Source organism: Palaemon carinicauda, chromosome 1 (genome assembly GCF_036898095.1).
Source record: "Palaemon carinicauda isolate YSFRI2023 chromosome 1, ASM3689809v2, whole genome shotgun sequence".
NCBI classification, from domain to species: domain Eukaryota; kingdom Metazoa; phylum Arthropoda; class Malacostraca; order Decapoda; family Palaemonidae; genus Palaemon; species Palaemon carinicauda.
This window is the reverse complement of record NC_090725.1, coordinates 210,423,851-210,446,569: the sequence shown is the minus strand read 5'-3', so window position 1 is coordinate 210,446,569 and position 22,719 is coordinate 210,423,851. Positions and strand designations below refer to the sequence as shown.

The window sequence follows — 22,719 nt, the reverse complement described above, 5'->3', positions numbered from 1 at the left end:
ACTTCCTCGAATGAGTCCCTCCCTGCTTGGAGAAGTAAGCCAAGGCTGTGGTGTTGTCGGAGTTCACCTCCACCACCTTGTTTAGCTGGAGGGACTTGAAGTTTATCAAGGCCAGATGAACCGCCAACAACTCCTTGCAATTGATGTGAAGTGTCCTTTGCTCCTGATTCCATGTTCCCGAGCATTCCTGTCCGTCCAATGTCGCACCCCAGCCCGTGTCTGATGCGTCCGAGAAGAGACGGCGGTCGGGGGTCTGAACAGCCAAAGGTAGACCTTCCTTGAGAAGAAAGCTGTTCTTCCACCACGTTAGAGTAGACCTCATCTCTTCGGAAACAGGAACTGAGACCGTCTCTAGCGTCATGTCCTTTATCCAGTGAGCAGCTAGATGATACTGAAGGGGGCGGAGGTGGAGTCTCCCTAACTCGATGAACAGGGCCAGCGATGAAAGTGTCCCTGTTAGACTCATCCACTGCCTGACTGAGCATCGGTTCCTTCTCAGCATGCTCTGGATGCATTCTAGGGCTTGGTTGATCCTTGGGGCCGACGGAAAAGCCCGAAAAGCTCGACTCTGAATCTCCCTACCCAGGTAGACAATGGTCTGGGATGGGACGAGCTGGGACTTCTCTAAATTGACCAGGAGGCCCAGTTCCTTGGTCAGATCCATAGTCCATCTGAGATTCTCCAGACAGCGACGACTTGTGGGAGCTCTCAAAAGCCAGTCGTCTGACGGAGCCGGACACAAGATCATGGTACTGCTGCACAGTCTGTGAACTGTCAACCATGGGGAAGCGAGGAAGTACAGCGACAACCCGAAACTGTCTAGACTGTCTGGGTAGTACAGACAACTCCTTATCGGGTTGCTGAGGTTGCCGCACTGCGTCACAACAAGTCACCTCTGCTGGTTGTTGAACGTCTTCCCAGTGACACACTGACTCCGTAAAAAAAATCCTCTATCAAGGACTAAGCTTGGACTGCATGTCTTGCAACAAAGCTCAAGGTCTATGGGAGCAGGTGTGGCAACAGACGGGGTTAGCGACTGAAGCGGAACCATTTACCCTCCCTGGAAGCATGTTATGCTTAAATAAAAGTCCATAGGAGGCTAAGCAGCTTAAGGCTCCTCTCCAAATGACAGAGTCCTCAAGGGAATATCAGAAGGAGGGAGAACAGCACTTTCTCATCTACAGGAACCATATCCGAGAAAAGCTAGGTTATCTCAGTGAGGGTTTCACTGGTGCAAAAGCAGCAGACCAGAAGGCAACGTTATGAAACTGCTTGACAGTTTGTGAGTTGGCAACAACCAAAGTTGTGTGGGGAAGCCTCAACTCCTGACTGACTAGTTTGCTGCTGGCGAGTGGCGGAAACCACAGTGTGTTGCGGAGGCTGACACACCGTGTCAAAACACGGCAGCTTGTGGTAGCTCACGCACGGCAACGGAGTGCTCTGTGTGTGGGAGTCCTCATACATCTGGCAGGGTTGACTTGTGCATGGGTGGAGGAGCTCTCACAACAAGAATGTGAGAGCAGGAAGCCATGCCGGGCGCACAACCGTGGGAGGTGTAGGCCCACGGGTGCATCGTCAACCTTCTCCGCAGTCAGAGTGTGGGAGCTGGCAACAACAAAAGCAGAGTGCTGGAGCGTGGGAGGGGCTGCGGTGGGTTGAGGAGCATGCGGTATGGTATGCAGAGCATGCTGTAAGGTATGCGGCTCATGCTGCATGGTATGCGGAGCATGCTGTAAGGTATGCAGAGCATGCTGCATGGGCTGCGGAGAATGCCGCATAGTGCTGGAACCCGGCAGCTCTACAGAACCTTCCCACTGCTGATGCGGTAGCTCACGCATGTTAGCAGATGGTGCAGCAAGAACATGCGTCTGGCAGGGTGGACTGCGCATCGGTGGTGGAGCTCTCACAGGTGGAGGGTGGGAGCAGGCAGCCGCAGTATCTGCTGAGCGCACAACCTCGGCGGGTTGTAGGTTAACAGGTGCATTGTCAACCTTCCAGCATGATACTCCTGCATGAAGGAGCAAGCTGAGACTGTATAGTCTGCAGCATGGACCACTAGGGTCTATGAAAGACAACAACAAACGGAGCTACTGTCCGTTGTGACTGAGGGTCTAAAACCGCTGGTGCGGCAACAGACGGAGTTACTGCCTGTTGCGGTACCACCTTGCCTCTCTAGAGAGGTGTGCAGTTGTCGTACTGCAGCAAGTCCGAACTGACCCAGTGGCTACACCTAGGCCGTTGGACTTGCGCGGAAGGGACCGACTAGCACTTAAAAGCTGCAAGATTTGGTCCATGGTTTCTGCGAGAAACCTCTTCCGCAGACGAGGAATAAATGGGCTCTCTCGTCTTTGTGTGGGTGGGGTGATCACGTCGGCAACGTGTGTAGATACACCCGAAACCACGGAGGGAAACGTCTGTTCGTTGATCAAGGCCTGTGGAACCCATAAGTCCTTCGACATTACTTCTCCCCTGGGCTTGGGAGCTTGTAAGAGGTATCGGACTAGGTGAACAACTGGCACGAACAGACGAACCCTCGAACGCAACACTGAAACACTTTGCGCATATCACTTTATCACTTTTGATTTTCTGTTTGCACTTATTTCACTGAACTCGAAACTTTAAGTGGTTTGTACCTGAAACACGCAAACCTATCCTTCATTAAAAGGTAGTAATTGCGAAAACAGTATTACAATGTAACAGAAAAACATAATGAAAGATAAAGAATTCAGTGGCTGGAAAAGAGACTAAACACTAGATCAAATAAACTACGTTTAAAAATCTCTCACAGCATAAGGCCTGGGAACAAGAATAAAACTCTAGAAACGTTTTACCTTCTTCCCCTATAGCGACTAGGGAGAAGAGCAAAAAAAAAAAACGAGAACAACGTTACTCGCTTGAACGAAACGTTTATCCTCCTCTCTCTCCCTCCGTCTCTATCTCTCTCTCTCTCTCTCTTGACTTAGAACCTGAGAGATGAGCCCAATTATATATATCGTTAAAACATATTATTTGTTAAAGGAAAAAAACTGAAAGGTTTCCCAAATAAAAAGTTCCTTTATTAGAATTAAAACCATTTAAGCTAAGAAAGAATGAACGAAACGCTAGAATCGGTTTACTCTTACTGCAACGTGAAACCGTGAAATACTCTCTCTCTATCGTAACGATAGAACGCAAGTTGAACGTTCTGAACGTCAACAACTGCGGAGACTAAACAAAACGTTAGTTCAACTTTGAAAACAGTACGAGACTATCAAAGAAATTCTTTCAAAAACATTAAAATTAAAATAGCATAAATTCTTAACAGGAAAAACGATATGACGGGCTCAATGTTAATAAACTTCGGTTCCAAGTAAGGACCCGCCTACTATTAGGAAAGGTCGCATATAAACAAACATAAAAATTAATTTTTATAAGTTTATAATAAATGGAAGTTAATCAAAGAGGCCTATAAATGGCGGAGAGATATAAAATAAATCTATAACTTTGTTAAGCAAAATTACCAAAAACCTAAACACACTTCCGTCTAAGGGAAGGGTGGTTATAAAAAGTGAAAGAGAGTCTATACTCTCTTCGAAACCAACACTTCCGTCTAAGGGAAGGGTCGGCCATTTAAAAGTGAAAGAGAGTCCATACTCTCTTCGTCACCATAATTAAATCAAATTAATTCCAAAAGCTTGCTAAGCTAATGATAAAGCTTCCTGAATAGCGAAGGCTAAACTCTAGAGCAAATACATCACCAAATCGTGAACAATAACTCCAGAATCAACAGCGTATCCAAGTAGGTCTAGCCGGTGGCACGACAGAGGAAAAATTGAGTTCTTGTTGACAAGAAGTACTTGAGTACCTGATCACAGATGGCGCTGTTGAGTACACCCCCACCTGGATAGCGATCGCTGGCGTATCCCGACCGTAGATTTCTGTCGGGCAACGGAGTTGACAGCTACATGATCATCGGGTAAGATTAATATTGAAAAATTAAATTTCATTTCTTAGGTTAGCTGTATTTGCTAGGAGCCTGAATCTTGAGGTCAATGACTTACCTCACAGATTATAATTGTAAGTAGGTACTTTATCATTACCCAAGATCTTATTTGCTTTAGGGAAAAGTAGTTTTGCAAATTAAATCGCAATACCTTGACGTAAATAACTAGTCTGCAAGAACTTAAAGTACAAGTTACAACCAGTACAAAACTGCAATTTACTGGTAACATTAGGTTAAACAAACTCTTTAAAAAGGCAAGTTTTAAACCCTTCAACTGAAAAATAGTGAAAAAATCTTCTCAAAAGGGTACTTATTGACCAGCTTGTCAGAAACAGTAACCTGCTCTGCAGTTGTTGACTGGCTAAACCCATTCAAAAAAAAAAAAAAAAAAAAAAAAAAAAAAAAAAAAAAAAAAAACAGATGTGCACTTTATAAGAGTATGGCATGGTCTCCTTAATTGAAGGAGGATTAAGCTAATACAGTATATGTTGGGAATTTCCATTACCTTCAGTTCTAATGTACAATGTTTAACAGATTCAAACGTACTTTTACTACAGTATTACCTGAGAGTAGATTCTGAAATGCTACTCAATTCAGACCTTAAGTTTCTTTTTTGTAGCTAGAGCATTACCATATTCTGATGATCCAGTTGCTGCGTCATCCAACACTTATTTCACGGAAATATTTGCTAAAAATCGCTGTTTCATCCAAGGAAAACGAGATTTAAGTCTAAGTGAGGCCAGGTGCTGGGCCTAGTTGAAAATATGTATAGAAAAGATAGCAAAAATACATACATAGGACTGGTCAAGCTAACGTTCAGTACCTATAGAGCATACACCATGTTTACAAATGGCAGAAGCTGTTATAATAAACTTCTTTCTTATGGAAAACTGCCAGTGATAAAGAAGTACTTTTGCATTTTATATTCATAAAAGGTGATTTCTACACAATTTAAATATAAAATAAAGTCCTCTAATAATGATTACAGTGAACCCTCGTTTATCGCAGTAGATAGGTTCCAGACCCGGCCGCGATAGGTGAAAATCCGCGAAGTAGTGACACCATATTTACCTATTTATTTAACATGTATATTCGGACTTTTAAAACCTTCCCTTGTACGTAGTACTGTTAACAAACTATCCTTTAATGTACAGAACACTTAATGCATGTACTACAGTACCCTAAACTAAAACAGGCACAAATATTAAAGGCGATTTTATATCATGCGTTTCCTAAACACGCTAAAAAGCATGATAAAAAATGGCAGATGTATAGGTTAGTTTTTGCATCGATTATATTGATTATTCAGTACAGTATGTTGATTTTGTTATTACCAATGTTTTACTTAATTTTTCTTAGGACTTCCAAATTAAATGTTTATCTTTATGACGCCACCTGAAACGACGGCGTAATAAAGTACGCTCAGTAAACAAACGAAGGCATTTAACGCGCATGATGAAAGTGATAAATAATGATATTACAGTAAAAGCTTTTAGAAAATATGTTATTACAAATATTATTTACCGTATCTACATAAAATCATACATACGTAGCAAAGCAAGAAAACAATTTACGAGAGAGAGAGAGAGAGAGAGAGAGAGAGAGAGAGAGAGAGAGAGAGAGAGAGAGAGAGAGAGAGAGAGAGAGAGAGAGAGAGAGAGAGAGAGAGAGAGTTGTTTTACATACGTAAATGTAAATTTAAAAAAAAAATAGCCCCATTTCATATAAAATAGGTTATTACAAATATTTTACTTTATCATATTACAGTAGTCTGTATAATACTGTAAAGTTCAGTACAGTATGTTGTTGTTATAGTCGTGGCGATGAAATTCTCACGAAACAAAAACAAGCCATTCAATTACAACAGCTGATTCATTCTCTCTCTCTCTCTCTCTCTCTCTCTCTCTCTCTCTCTCTCTCTCTCTCTCTCTCTCTCTCTCTCTCTCTCTCTCTCTCTCTCTTTTTGTGTTATACAATACTTACATATAGATGAAGAAACTAAAATTAGTTTTCTTAGTGTCAATTAAATACGAAATGAAAAAATTATGCCGAGTTTACATCCATTTCAATCGTTGCTAAAAATACGGCATCTGATTTCATCAGCAAACCACTATTTTTTGGGAAACATCATTTTATTCTAGAAAATTGCTACTCTCTAAATAGTTAATTGCACATTAAGAAAGCATATACCTTTTGTTTTTAAATTTCGGGTGTGTTTTAAAAATCGAGTATTGTTGACTTCTTTTTGTTTTACTTTTGGCTGTGATTAGATCAGCTGACGTCTAGCTGCCGCTCATGAGAGTGTACGAATACACTAACAAAGTATCGTTTATACCATTTCTTAACTTATTCAAACCGTCTACAGTATACAGTTGATATTACATAAGCACTAATGTGTTATAACCTATAAATTGTTTTTGTTTATTACATTTAAAACAACACACACACTCTCTCTCTCTCTCTCTCTCTCTCTCTCTGTGGGCTACTTTTCACTACCTCCCATTCCTTACCTCTCTCTATCTCTCTAACAAATGATATCTTTGTTGCTCCTCAAAGTTTCATTTATATTGAAAATCAATCATGATTCAATTTTCCTTACTTTCTCCTATCTCGTACCATCGGTCACATCGCAGTATTTTCGAAATTTCCGGAAAATCCGCGATATATGTATATACATGCGTTATGAAAAAAATCCGCTAAGTGGTGAATCCGCGATGGTCGAACCGCGAAGTAGCGAGGGTTCACTGTATAATTATTCAATATTTATGTTTATACAATTGATTGTTTTCCGTACGATATGTTGGGTAACAATAACAATGTGTGTGAAAGCATGTGGTCTGATTAGTAAACAACCATGGTCTTTACTGCATGAAATGATTTAGTGCTGTTATCATTACATTGAGTTTTCCCCAGTCGCCACTGTTATTCACACATCTTTTTTTTTGTTACTTTATTGTTTATTTCATTTTTACAACTTAAATCATGCTGAAGAAGAGGGGTTCTATTAATAAAAGGCTTATTTCAAAGTCAATGAAAAGCTTTCACGTGAAGTCATGTGATCATGAGCACCTGCAACGGTAATTATATCTGCCTCCCCATTATCCTCAACATTCAGTTTGTATGCTAGGGAAAATACAAACTACTCCCAAATTAGTCATGTTATATAAAAATTATGACAAGTGACTCATGTCAGCCTGTGCAACATTGAAACATTTATTAGAAGCTTGAACCTCTGAAGTTCCACTAATTTAAAGGCCTGATTAGGAAGATCATTCCATAATCTGATCCTAGCTGGAATAAAACTGCTACAATACAGCGTAGTATTGAGCCCCATGATGGAAAAGGCAAAATTGTTAGAAATAATTGCATACCAAGTACTACATGCCAGATGTAACTGTCTGTGATCTGAATGCAAACGATGGTCAGAATCAATGGAAAATTCTTATGTTAAACGTACATTATAAAGAACTAACAGAACGACACTGCAAGAATTTAATATCCAGATCAAGAGAACAAATTTTGAAAGAATAAAAACTTTTGTCCAACAAATTAAGATTAGAGTCAGCACCTAGAGATCCAGACAGGAGAACAATACTCAAAAGAAGGTAGAATGAAAGAATTAAACTATTCATTCAGAATAAGTTGATCACAGAAAATCTTGAGAGGCTTTCCCAATAAGACAATTTTTTGTGCAATTACCGGAGAAAACAGAAAGAATGTAGTTCTCAAAAGTAAATTTGCATTACAAGCTTTCATCTTCAATTCTCAACCTGATGAATGTTTTTGTTCTGCCGAAACTGTGACTCTGAACTTTCTTTTCTATGAACATTAACAGCTACAGAATCAAAAAAGAAATTATGCTTGCCATTTATCACATCATCACTCTCTCTCCAACGCCTATTGACACAAAGGGCCTCGGTTAGATTTCACCAGTCATCTCTATCTTGAGATTTTAATTCAATACTTCTCCATTCATCATCTCCTACTTCGTGCTCCATAGTCCTCAGCCATGTAAGTCTGGGTCTTCAAACTCTTCTAGTGCCTCGTGGAGCCCACCTGAACATTTGGTGAACTAATCTCTCTAGAGGGTGAGGTGCAAAGATCATGCCCAAACCATCTCCATCAAATCAGACAATAGCTAGGTTAAGTAAAATTTGGAAATCAAATCGCCTGAAATTACATATAAAAATCAAACTATATATCAGTTTAGTGAAATCAGTGTTACTCTGGGGACATGAATCATGGGTATGACAATGAAACAATTTCCAATAGATTTAGTAGATTTGAGAACAAAGCCCTCAGAAGGATATTGGGAGTTAAATGGCAAGACAGGATTAGAATTGAAACTATAAGAGAGATTACTTGAGTGCCATATGTGGATGAGATCATGACGAAGGGTAGATGGAGATGTGTGTGTAGATCGCCTTACCGTATGTAAGACACGGGCAAGAGCCCGCGTCTTACATACGGTAAGGCGATCTACACACACACACACACACATCTCCATCTACCCTTCGTCATGATCTCATCCACATATGGCACTCAAGTAATCTCTCTTATAGTTTCAATTCTAATCCTGTCTTGCCATTTAACTCCCAATATCCTTCTGAGGGCTTTGTTCTCAAATCTACTAAATCTATTGGAAATTGTTTCATTGTCATACCCATGATTCATGTCCCCAGAGTAACACTGATTTCACTAAACTGATATATAGTTTGATTTTTATATGTAATTTCAGGCGATTTGATTTCCAAATTTTACTTAACCTAGCTATTGTCTGATTTGGTTTTTTCAGTCTTTCACTAAACTTTAATTCTAAAGACCCTGTATTGGAGATTATTGTTCCTAAATCCTTAAATGATTCTACCTCATTAATCCTTTCTCCTTCCAACGATATTTAATCTTCCATTGCATACTCACCATCTCTGTCTTTCTTCTATTTATCTTCAGCCCAACCTCGGGTGATATTTCATGCATTCTGGTAAGCAAAATTTGCAAATCCTGTGGTGATCTGCTAACAAGGACAGCATCATCAGCATACTCTAGGACTGCTAAATTCCTATCACCAATCCAGTCCAATCCTTCTCCACTATCTCCAACTTTTCTTTTTATTACAAAATCCATGAGGAGGATAAACAACATAGGTAACAATACATTCCCTTGGAGTACTCCGCTGTTCACTGGAAATTCGTTTGATAAGACTCCCTTAACATTAATTTTGCACTTGCTTTGTTCATAAACAGACTTAATCAAATTTACATATTCAAGAGGAATTCCATAACAACACAGGACTCTCACCAATATTGGTTGGTGCACGCAATCAAAACCTTTTTCATAGCCCACAAAGGCCATCAAAAGTTAATTTCTATATTCTATGCACTGCTGTACATGTCTCAAAATGAAAATTGGGTCAGTGCAACTTCTATCTTTTCTAAATCCTGCTGGTTTATCTCAGCTTTTCATCAATCTTTCTCTCCAGTCTCTTTAGAATAAGCATACTACGTATATATTTTCATAACAACTGACGTGAGTGTGATGCCTCTGTAATTATTGCAACCAGTCAGGTCTCTTTTTTTTACCATTTCCATCAACACAGTTCCATTCATCAGGTTTTGCCTCTTCATGCTATATTCCACAAAATAATCTTGTAAGTAGTCTGGGAATCACTTTATTTTCGGCCAATATCATCTTGGCAGTTATTCCATCGTATCCAGGGCCTTTCCATCTCTTCAAGTGTTTTGAAGATAGCTTTGAATTCAAACACTGAATTCATTCATGGGAATATCAAGGTCTTCATCAGCTTCAGGTGTATCAATCAAATTATTCCCTTCATATCTCCTATTCATGACCTCACTAAAGTGTTCCATCCAACGTTGTCTTCAGCTTCTGTTGCTGTAATAGATCCATCTCTCTTTTTGATGGGTATAGGTTTCTTCTTCCCTGCCCCAGTCGAGATTTCATTAATAATTCTATGAGCAATTCTTACAACATAGCCACTCCCTGAATTCATGGCTTTGTCAGCCTCCTCTGATTTAGTCTAAATATTCTCTCTTTGGCTTCTTTTTTACCTCACTATCAATACTGGAATACTTAGCATGCTCTACCTTTTAATTTTCATTACTTCCTCGAAAACTTTCAACTATCAATTTCTGTCTTTGTCTCATTTTTTTTAGTATCCCAAGTATCATTCGATATACAGTACAAGGCTTTCTCCTTGTAACTGTGTCCCAAGACTTCACTACCAACTGACTGATATATGTTCTTAATATCACACCATTATTCATTAATTGTCTGCTCTTTATCTCTTGGAGTCTCTAAAACTGCAAATCGATTCCTACATTCAATTGCGAATGTTTCTTTGCGCTCTTCTTCTAAAAGCTTAGTTGTATCAAACCTGGGTATTCTAACTACCTTTCTCTTGGGTGCTTTCAGTTTTAATTTCAGCGTGGTAATGAGGAGCTGGTGATCACTACCAATATATTCACCTCTATAGCTTTTTACATTTCTAAGAGTCCTCCTCCTCTCTTTATTAATGGCGGCAATGTGATCCATTTCATTTTTGTAATTACCACATGGTGAAGTCCATGTATACTTGTGGATGTTCTTGTGTTGAAAAAGTACCTCCATTGAAAAGATTGTTGGATGAACAGAAACTTATGAAATGTGCTCCATTTTATTTACAATTTTGCCAAGATACTCGAAACCAATCACATTCTCCATCCCTTGATTATTCCTTCTAACTTTAGCATTGAAGTCGCCAATCACAATTTCCATATCTCTCTCTGGGATCTCATCTATTACACTCAGCAGTTCTTCATAGTATTCATCTTTCCTTTCTTCAGGGGAATCATTTGTTGGGGCATAGCAAACTATAATACTTATATTGCACTGCTTTGATTTGAACTTTGCTAGTAACAACCTGCTATTTACAGCTTTCCACTCAGTTAATGCCTTTTCTGCTCTTAGTGTCATCATCATTCCTACCCCCTCTCTTCCAACTCCATCTGATCTTCCTGAGTAGATACATGTATTGACTTAGTCTAAAGTTTCCTTACTAATCTCCTTACAACGTGTTTCACTAAGGGCCAAGATATCCAAACTATATTTCATAAATTCACTCTCCACTTGGTGTAACTTCCCAATCTGATTCATGGTTCTAACATTACAATTATCTATTTTCAATTCTTCTTTAGTATTTATAAACCGCGAGATTCTTAGCACCCCGCTACGCCCGGGACTGGGGACCATTCTTTCATCTTCTCTATCCTTAGAGAATTCATTGGCTAGATACATCAAAGGATAGCTAGTTCCTTGTGATGTGCAGTGCAGTGCCTTTCTAACTAAGGCATACTAATTCTAGTAAGATCAACCACCAGGCATCAGGAGTAAAAGCCGAAGAGACAGTTTGTCCATCGCCATAAACCCAATCCATCACTCTGCTGCCAGTGACTTTATCGAGATCTAGGAGGGCATTTCCTCCACACCCAAAGCTCTCATTATTCCGCCAAGATGCTCATCCGTTTATACGAGTATAACCATTGGCAAACATGGATTGCTAAGTTATACCGTCTAGCACATATAAAGAAAAAGAGAAAAGAAAACTCTTCAACAATTTTACTGAAAACAGAATTCAAGCAAGACCCTTTGGAAATATATATAGCGTAGCAAATAAGCCGCACATGGCTTGATCCTTAAGCATAAGCTACTACTCCATCTAGCAAATGGTGATAACTATTATTCATTGGCTGTTTAGCAATTACTTCTAGCTTAAGCATTTGCTACCTTTTGTTAATTGAACCTCTGCTTTTACTTACAAGCTTTTGCTCTAAACAAATGTTTTTTTTTTTTTTTTTTTTTTATCATAATGTTAAAAAATTTTGCTCCAGGAGTCATTCATCATTTATGATACATACAGTAAACAAGTGGGGGAGTCCCACTACAGGTAAGAACTGTTTGATTAATACAATCAACTTACCCAGAGTAGTTATCCTTGTCACCTGATTCAACATGCTGTGCCCTTTCTTGTTCATCTTCTTCTGCATCTGAATCTCTTCTCTCTTTATCACTAAGAGCAGCATTAGAGATGAAGTCACTGTTTGAGAAAATTTGAATCTTACTCTGCGCCTGTTTTTCATCAGCAGTCTTTTGAAGATCTAGAAGTGGCTCCAACACAACCTCATCTTTATCATCCATCTCTTCTTTCTGTATTTTAAAACCAGAATCAGGGATAAAAATAGTATTTGAAATATAACAAATAATTTATCAAACAAATTTATATTCTTATCGTACGCACAACAATTTTGGTCAAAAGAACATCAAATTCATAATTTTCACTTTTTTCATAATAAGGAAATTAGTCTTAAAAAATATATAACAAATTTGGTGTTCTTTACCCTTCAAATGAACTTGATGGTATGTACATTCAGTATAGGGATCACTTTACTTGAAAGACTTACAATTATAAAACTTTCAAAATAGTTTTCTTGTGAAAATTCCAACCTACTAGAACCAAATGGGATTTGATTAAAAAATGTTATTTTCATTAGTAAAATAAATTTTTGAATATACTTACCCGATAATCATGTAGCTGTCAACTCTGTTGCCCGACAGAATTCTATGGAGGGATACGCCAGCTATCACAATACTAAAAGGGGGTGTTCTTACCAGCGCCACCTGTGGCCAGGTACTCAAGTACTTCTTGTTGACACCTCCTCAATTATTCCTCGGTCCCACTGGTTCTCTATGGGGAGGAAGGGAGGGTCAATTAAATCATGATTATCGGGTAAGTATATTCAAAAATTTATTTTACTAATGAAAATAACATTTTTCAATATTAAACTTACCCGATAATCATGTAGCTGATTCACACCCAGGGGGGTGGGTGAAAACCAGTGTACAAGATTAAAGGATAGCTAAGTATCCCATATTTCATATAACAGTTATCTCAAATAACAATGAAATAATAAGTACCTGGTAAGGAAGTCGAATTGAACCGTTACTCTGTCTCTTTTTTAAGTTCGACTTCCTTACTGAGCGCAGCGTTCCTCTTGGAGGCTGAATCAACCCAAAGGTGCTAAAGTATACAGGGCTGCAACCCATACTAAAGGACCTCATCACAACCTTTAACCTCGGCGCTTCTCAAGAAAGAATTGACCACCCGCCAAATCAACAAGGATGTGGAAGGCTTCTTAGCCGACCGAACAACCCATAAAAAGTATTCAAGAGAAAGGTTAAAAAGTTATGGAATTATGGGAATGTAGTGGCTGAGCCCTCGCCTACTACTGCATTCGTTGCTACGAATGGACCCAGGGTGTAGCAGTACTCGTAAAGAGACTGGACATCTTTGAGATAGAATGATGCGAACACTGACTTGCTTCTCCAATAGGTTGCATCCATAACACTCTGCAGAGAACGGTTCTGTTTGAAGGCCACTGAAGTAGCCACAGCTCTCACTTCATGTGTCCTTACCTTCAGCAAAGCAAGGTCTTCTTCCTTCAGATGAGAATTTGCTTCTCTAATCAGAAGCCTGATGTAGTAAGAAACTGAGTTCTTAGACATTGGTAGAGAAGGCTTCTTGATAGCACACCATAAGGCTTCTGATTGTCCTCGTAATGGTTTTGACCTTCTTAAATAGTACTTAAGAGCTCTAACAGGGCAAAGTACTCTCTCTAGTTCGTTCCCCACCATGTTGGACAGGTTTGGGATCTCGAACGACTTAGGGCAAGGACGGGAAGGAAGCTCGTTTTAGCCAAAAAAAAACGAGCCGCAAGGAACATGTAGCCGTTTCAGATGTGAAACCTATGTTCCTGCTGAAGGCGTGGATCTCACTTACTCTTTTACCTGTTGCTAAGCACACGAGGAAAAGAGTTTCTAATGTGAGGTCCTTAAAAGAGGCTGATTGGAACGGTTCAAATCCTGATGACATTAGGAACCTTAGGACCACGTCTAGATTCCAGCCTGGAGTGGACAACCGACGTTCCTTTGAGGTCTCAAAAGACCTAAGGAGGTCCTGTAGATCTTTGTTGGAGGAAAGATCCAAGCCTCTGTGGCGGAAAACCGCTGCCAACATACTTCTGTAACCCTTGATCGTAGGAGCTGATAGGGATTTTACGTTCCTTAGATGTAACAGGAAGTCAGCAATCTGGGTTACAGTGGTACTGGTTGAGGAAAACTGCATTGGCCTTGCACCAGCTTCGGAAGACTTCCCATTAAGACTGATAGACTCTGAGAGTGGATGTCGTCCTTGCTCTGGCAATCGTTCTGGCTGCCTCCTTCGAAAAGCCTCTAGTTCTTGAGAGACTTTCGATAGTCTGAAGGCAGTCAGACGAAGAGCGTGGAGGTTTGGGTGTACCTTCTTTACGTGAGGTTGACGCAGAAGGTCCACTCTAGGAGGAAGAGTCCTGGGAAACGTCGACCAGCCATTGCAGTACCTCGGTGAACCCTTCTCTCGCGGGTCAGAGGGGAGCAACCAACGTCAACCGTGTCCCTTTGTGAGAGGCGAACTTCTGAAGTACCCTGTTGACAATCTTGAACGGCTGGAATGCATACAGGTTGAGATGGGACCAATCCAGCAGAAAGGCATCCACGCGAACTGCTGTTGGGTCTGGAATCGGAGAACAATACAAGAGGAGCTTCTTGGTCATCGAGGTAGCGAATAGAACTATGGTTGGCAGACCCCACAGGGCCCAAAGTCTGCTGCAAACATTCTTGTGAAGGGTCCACTCTGTGGGGAAGACCTGACCCTTCCGGCTGAGGCGATCTGCCATGACATTCATATCGCCCTGAATGAGCCTCGTTACCAGCGTGAGCTTTCGATCTTTGACCAAATGAGGAGGTCCCTTGCGATCTTGAACAACTTCCTCGAATGAGTCCCTCTCTGCTTGGAGATGTAAGCCAAGGCTTTGGTGTAGTCGGAGTTCACCTCCACCACCTTGTAAGCTGGAGGGACTTGAAGTTTATCAAGGCCAGATGAACTGCCAACAACTCCTTGCAATAGATGTGAAGTGTCCTTTGCTCCTGATTCCATGTTCCCGAGCATTCCTGTCCGTCCAGTGTCGCACCCCAGCCCGTGTCCGATGCGTCCGAGAAGAGACGGTGGTCGGGGGTCTGAACAGCCAAAGGTAGACCTTCCTTGAGAAGAATGCTGTTCTTCCACCACGTTAGAGTAGACCTCATCTCTTCGGAAACAGGAACTGAGCCCGTCTCTAGCGTCATGTCCTTTATCCAGTGAGCAGCTAGATGATACTGAAGGGGGCGGAGGTGGAGTCTCCCTAACTCGATGAACAGGGCCAGCGATGAAAGTGTCCCTGTTAGACTCATCCCCTGCCTGACTAAGCATCGGTTCCTTCTCAGCATGCTCTGGATGCATTCTAGGGCTTGGAAGATCCTTGGGGCCGACGGACAAGTCCAAAAAGCTCGACTCTGAAGATCCATACCCAAGGAAACAATGGTCTGGGATGGAACGAGCTGAGACTCCTCAAAATTGACCAGGAGGCCCAGTTCCTTGGTCAGATCCATAGTCCATTTGAAAATCTCCAGACAGCGACGACTTGTGGGAGCTCTTAAAAGCCAGTCGTCTGACGGAGCCGGACACAAGATCATGATACTGCTGCACAGTCTGTAAACTGACAATCATGGGCAAGCGAGGAAGTACAGTGACAACCCGAATCTGTCTAGACTATCTGGGTCGTACAGACAACTCCTTAACGGGTTGCTGAGGTTGCCGCACTGCGTCACAACAAGTCCCTTCTGTTGGTTGTTGAACGTCTTCCCCGTGACACATTGACTCCGTAAACAAAAATCCTCTAACAAGGACTAAGCTTGGACTGCATGTCATGCAACACAGCTCAAGGTCTATGGGAGCAGGTGTGGTAACAGACGGGATTAGCGGCTGAAGTGAAACCATTACCTTCCCTGTAAGCATGTTATGCTTAAATAAAAGTCCATAAGAGGTTATGCAGCTAAAGGCTCCCTCCAAATGACAAAGTCCTCAAGGGAATATCAGAAGGAGGGAGAAAAGAACTTTCTCATCTACAGGGACCTTATCCTAGAAAAGCTAAGTTCTCTGAGTGAGGGTTCACTGGTGCAAAAGCAGCAGACTAGAAGGCAATGTTATGAAACTGCTTGACAGTCTAGTGAGTTGGCAACAACCCAAGATATGTTGAGAAGCATGCGGTAAGGTATGCAGAGCATGATGAATGCAGAGTATGCTGTATGCAGAGCATGCTGTATGTAGAGCATGTTGTATGCATAGCATGCTGAAAGCAGAGCATGCTGTATGCAGAGCATGTTGTATGCAGAGCATGCTGAATGCAGAGCATGCTGAATGCTGAGCATGTAGTAAGCAGAGCCTGCTGTAAGGAAAGCAGAGCGTGTGCATGGCGTTTAACATTTCTCAGAAATTCCATGACCAGTGCTAGAGTGCTTTATGCATGCTTGCATGGGATTAAAAAATCAACATAATGTTTACCTTACATTCATAACTCATGATTCTGACTCACAGGTGGAAGAGGTTGTACCTCCACCGAGAGTTGCACCACCGGTGGAGCAGCCAGGGGAGGAGGAGGAAGAGTGGGGTAATCCTCCTGATCCCAAACCGAAGGTTGCCTTAAAGAAGGCTGAGGCTGAACAACACTGGGAACAGCGAACACAGAAAGAGGTTCAACATCGTACGCCTGGCAGATGGTGCTGCGACTGGGTGCAGCGAGTGCAGGCGGGTTGAGCACAGGCTGAAAGGGTGCAGGGGAGGTGCAACACTCTCAGCCCGACACTCACACAACAGGTCCGAAAGCTGTGCTTGCATGGACTGTAGTAGAGTCTACAACATCGTACGCCTGGCAGATGGTGCTGCGACTGGGTGCAGCGAGTGCAGGCGGGTTGAGCACAGGCTGAACGGGTGCAGGGGAGGTGCAACACTCTCAGCCCGACACTCACACAACAGGTCCGAAAGCTGTGCTTGCATGGACTGTAGTAGAGTCTACAACATCGTACGCCTGGCAGATGGTGCTGCGACTGGGTGCAGCGAGTGCAGGCGGGTGCAGCACAGGCTGAACGGGTGCAGCCGGTTGGTGCACCACCGGTGCAGGCGGGTGCAGCACAGGCTGAACGGGTGCAGGCGGTTGGTGCACCACCGGTGCAGGAGGAGGAGGAGGTGCAACACTCTCAGCACGACACTCACGCATCAGGTCCGAAAGCTGTGCTTGCATGGACTGTAGTAGAGTCCACAACATCGTACGCCTGGCAGGTGGTACTGCGATCAGGCGGAGCGAGCATAGGGGGGGGGAGTGTAGGCGCACTCTCAGCCCGACAAACTGATGACTGAGGAGAGACAGAGCTAACCCAATGACTGCATCCGGGTTGTTGAACTTTACTTCGTACGTCTGGCATAGGTCTGGACTTTACGTTTAAGAGGTCTTGAGACCTGAGACCAGCGTAACTCTGCCTTTATTTTCTCCTCTAAATCTCTTCTGCAGACGAGCAAAATAAGGGCTCAATCGTCTGCGGGTGGGAGTGACGGTCTCGGTAAGACACGCCCACAACCACCGAGGATACTTCTGTGCGCCGATCAAGGCCTGCCGAACCCTTATGCCCTTCGACATTGCTTCTCCCCTGGGCTTGGGAGCTTGCAAGAGGTCCCGGACTGGGAGGACGACTGGCGCGCACAAAAGTACCCTCACGCATAACACTGACATACTTTGCACTAATCACTTATCACTTTGATTTCTGTTTGCACTTATTTCACTGAACTCGAAACTTTAAGTGGTTTGTACCTGAAACACGCAATTCTATCCTTCTCAAAAGTTAGTAATTGCGAAAACAGAATTACAATGTAACAGAAAAATCTAATGAAAGAAAATTCAGTGGCTGGAAAGAGACTAAACACTAGATCACTCTAGAAACGTTTAGTTTCTTCCCCTAAAGAGACTAGGGATAAGAGCAAAACGATAACGACGTTACTCGTACGCCTGGCAGGCTTGAGGGAAACGTTTATCCTCTTTCTCCCTCCGTCTCTATCTCTCTCTCTCTCTCTCTCTCTCTCTCTCTCTCTCTCTTGATTTAGAACCTGAGAGAAGAGCCCAATCATATATATCGTTAAAACATATTATTGTTAAAGGAAAAAACTGAAATATTTCCCAAAAAGAAAAGTTCCTTATTAGGATCAAAACCATTAAGTTAAGAAAGAATGAACAAAACGCTAGAAACGGTTACTCTTTACTGCAATGTGAAACCGTGAACATTCTTTCTCTATCGTAACGATAGAGTGCAAGTTGAAACGTTCTGAACGTCAACAACTGCCGAGACAAACAAAACGTTAGTTCAACTTTGAAAAAATACGAGACTATCAAAGAAATTCTTTCAAAGACCTTAAAATAGCATAATATGTTAACAGGTAAAACCGAAATGACGGGCTCACGATAATTAACTTCGGTACCAAGAAAAGACCGCCTACTATTAGGAAGGTCGAATATAAACAAATATAAAAATTAATTTTAATAAGTTTATAATAAAAGGAAGTTAATCGAAGAGGCCTATAAGAGGCGGAGAGATATAAAATAAATCTATAACTTTTGTTAAGCAAAATTAAGAAAGAGAGTCTATACTCTCTTAGACACCAACACTTCCGTCTAAGGGAAGGGTCGGCCATTGAAAGGTGAACGAGAGTTCATACTCTCTTCGTCACCATAATTAATCAAATTAATTCCAAAAGCTAACTAAGCTAATATAGAAGTTTCCAGTAAAGCGACAGCCGAAATCAAAGAGAAATACTTCACCAAAGTCGTGAAAATACTCCAAGAACATAAGCGTATCCCAGAACGTCTTGTCAGAAGCACGACAGAGGAATAATTGAGGAGGTGTCAACAAGAAGTACTTGAGTACCTGGCCACAGGTGGCGCTGGTAAGAACACCCCCTTTTAGTATTGTGATAGCTGGCGTATCCCTCCATAGAATTCTGTCGGGCAACAGAGTTGACAGCTACATGATTATCGGGTAAGTTTAATATTGAAAAATGTTATTTTTATAATAAAATAAATTTTTGAATATACTTACCCGGTGATTATATAAGCTGCAACTCTGTTGCTCGACAGAAAACTCTACGTTAAAAATCCGCCAGCGATCGCTATGCAGGTAGGGGGTGTACTTCAACAGCGCCATCTGTCGTGCAGGTACTCAGTACTCAATGTAAACAAAGAACTCAATTTTCTCCTCGGTCCACTGCGTCTCTATTGGGGAGGAAGGGAGGGTCCTTTAATATATAATCACCGGGTAAGTATATTCAAAAATTCATTTTATTATAAAAATAACATTTTTCAATATTTAACTTAGCCGGTGATTATATAAGCTGATTCACACCCAGGGGGGTGGGTAGAGACCAGCAATAAATGTTTACATTATTATGAGCTAAGGATTTTTTATTTTATTTTAGCAGTTATCAAAATAACAAACTTAAAATAAATAAGTACCTGGTAAGGAAGTCGACTTGAACAATTACTCTGCCTTTTTAAGTACGTCTTCCTTACGGAGCCTCGCGATCCTCTTAGGATGCTGAGCGACCCCTAGGAGCTGAAGTATCAAGGGTTGCAACCCATACAACAGGACCTCATCAAAACCTCTAATCTAGGCGCTTCTCAAGAAATGACTTTGACCACCCGCCAAATCAAGTAGGATGCGAAAGGCTTCTTAGCCTTCCGGACAACCCAAAAACAATAATAAAACATTTCAAGAGAAAGATTAAAAAGGTTATGGAATTAGGGAATTGTAGTGGTTGAGCCCTCACCCACTACTGCACTCATTGCTACGAATGGTCCCAGAGTGTAGCAGTTCTCGTAAAGAGACTGGACATTCTTAAGATAAAAAGACGCGAACACTGACTTGCTTTTCCAATAGGTTGCGTCGATTATACTTTGCAGAGATCTATTTTGTTTAAAGGCCACGGAAGTTGCGACAGCTCTAACTTCGTGTGTCCTTACCTTCAGCAAAGCTTGGTCTTCCTCATTCAGATGGGAATGAGCTTCTCGTATTAACAGTCTGATAAAATAGGATAAACCATTCTTTGACATAGGCAAAGATGGTTTCTTAACTGAACACCATAAAGCTTCAGACGGGCCTCGTAAAGGTTTAGTTCGTTTTAAATAGAACTTAAGAGCTCTTACAGGGCATAAGACTCTTTCTAGTTCATTTCCAACCATACGATAAGTTTGGAATATCGAACGATATTGGCCAAGGCCGAGAAGGCAGCTCGTTTTTGGCTAGAAAACCAAGTTGTAGAACATGTAGCCGTTTCTGATGAGAATCCGATGTTCTTGCTGAAGGCATGAATCTCACTGACTCTTTTAGCTGTGGCTAAGCATACCAGGAAAAGTGTCTTTAAGGTGAGATCTTTCAGGGAGGCTGATTGTAGCGGTTCGAACCTGTCTGACATAAGGAATCTTAGTACCACGTCTAAATTCCAACCAGGTGTAACCAAACGACGCTCCTTCGTGGTCTCAAAAGACTTAAGGAGGTCCTGTAGATCTTTATGTTGAAAAGATCTAAGCCTCTGTGACGGAAGACTGATGCCAACATGCTTCTGTAACCCTTGATAGTGGGAGCTGAAAGAGATCGTTCTTTCCTCAGATATAAGAGGAAGTCAGCTATTTAAGTTACAGAGGTACTGGTCGAGGATACGGATACTGACTTGCACCAGTTTCGGAAGATTTCCCACTTCGATTGGTAGACTCTAAGGGTGGATGTTCTCCTTGCTCTAGCAATCGCTCTGGCTGCCTCCTTCGAAAAGCCTCTAGCTCTCGAGAGTCTTTCGATAGTCTGAAGGCAGTCAGACGAAGAGCGTGGAGGCCTTGGTGTACCTTCTTTATGTGTGGCTGACGTAGAAGGTCCACCCTTAGGGGAAGTGTTCTGGGAACGTCTACTAGCCATCGAAGTACCTCGGTGAACCATTCTCTCGCGGGCCAGAGGGAAGCAACTAGCGTCAACCTTGTCCCTTCGTGAGAGGCGAACTTCTGCAGTACCTTGTTGACAATCTTGAACGGAGGGAATGCATATAGATCTAGATGTGACCAATCTAGGAGAAAGGCATCTATATGAACTGCTGCTGGGTCCGGGATTGGTGAGCAAAATATTGGGAGCCTCTTGGTCATCGAGGTTGCGAAGAGATCTATGGTTGGCTGGCCCCAGGTGGCCCAAAGTCTCTTGCATACATCCTTGTGGAGGGTCCATTATGTTGGAATTATTTGTCCCTTCCGACTGAGACAATCTGCCATGACATTCAAGTTGCCTTGGATGAACCTCGTTACTAGTGATATGTCTAGACCTTTTGACCAGGTGAGGAGGTCCCTTGCGATCTCGTACAACGTCAGAGAGTAGGTCCCTCCTTGCTTGGAGATGTACGCCAAAGCCGTGGTGTTGAAGGAGAGACCTGAAGCTTTTCCAGGCCAGACGTACTGCCAGTAGCTCCTTGCAGTTGAAATGCATTGTCCTTTGACTCGAGTTCCATATTCCCGAGCATTCCCGACCGTCTAATGTCGCACCCCAGCCTACGTCCGATGCGTCCGAGAAGAGAACATGGTTGGGAGTCTGAACAGTCAGGGGAAGACCCTCTCTTAGGTTGATATAGTCCTTTCACCAAGTCAGACAAGACTTTATCTTTTCGGAAACCGGGATCGAGACCGCTTCTAGCGTCTTGTCCTTTTTCCAGTGAAAAGCTAGATGGTATAGCAGAGGACGGAGGTGTAGTCTTCCTAGTGACACAAATTGATCCACGGATGACAGCGTCCCTACCAGACTCATCCACAGCCTGACTGAGCAGCGTTCCTTCTTCAGCATCTTCTGGATCGATAGCAGGGCTGGGGGCTGATCGTCTTGTTCAGCAACGTCCTCATCAGAGGGTTCCTCATCCAAAACTGATGAGGAAACGGCAACGGAGTGGGCAACGTCTGACTCGCTGAATCCGGTCGCACTGGTGGATGCGTGACGGAGCCGGACGCAATATCATGGAACTGCTGCACAGTCTGTGAACTGTCAACAACCATGGGTGCGCGAGGAAGCACAGCGTCAACCCGAAACTGTCTAGACCGTCTGGGTTGTGCAGTCAACACCCTACCGGGTTGCTGAGGTTGACGCACTGCGTCACAACAAGTCACCTCTGCTGGTTGTTGAACGTCCTGAACGTCAACAACCACCTCCGAGCGTCGCTTAACTTCAACGTGCGGCTGGCAACCCACACTGGGTCGCATCGGTGGAGGAACCACCTCAACTGGCAGACGCGAGTAGGTTACCTCAGCGTCAACAGGGCGCACAACCGACCGGTTGGAAGGTTGTTGGCCAGAAGGTTCTTCTCCGCATTTAAGTCCTCTATCAAGGACGCAAGCTTGGACTGCATGTCTTGCAGCAAAGCCCATTTAGGGTCTACGGGAGTAGGTGTGGCAACAGACGGGGTTAGCGACTGAGGCGGAACCGTTTACCATCCCTGAAAGCCTTGTTATGCGTGACATAATAGTACAGCAAAACTTCAAAGGCTCGACAACAGCTGAGAAGTTGACCTGTAAACAACTTGGAGCGTCTCCTGGCTAGGCGCCAGGGAGAGTCTACCAGAATTGAGAAGTCTATCTGGGCAGAGGCATGAACTCCCAAGCCGAGAACTTCTCTCGTGTCATATCAGACTCTCGCTCTATAAACCAGTTTAAAAGAAGGGAAAGCAAAGGCTGTATCCCCCAAACTCCTCCTGGTGAAAAACCAGTCGC

General features: G+C 42.5%; 1 protein-coding gene across 2 annotated transcripts in view; it reads right to left on the bottom strand.

The window, feature by feature from the left end:
• LOC137653751 (ribosome biogenesis protein BMS1 homolog) overlaps window positions 1-22,719 on the bottom strand; it is a 254,922-nt gene that overhangs the window by 129,382 nt on the left and 102,821 nt on the right. For both annotated transcript variants that reach the window (XM_068387387.1, XM_068387378.1), the window contains one exon: window positions 11,958-12,184. In XM_068387387.1, coding sequence (XP_068243488.1) covers window positions 11,958-12,184 — 227 coding nt within the window. The remainder of the gene's footprint in view (window positions 1-11,957; window positions 12,185-22,719) is intronic.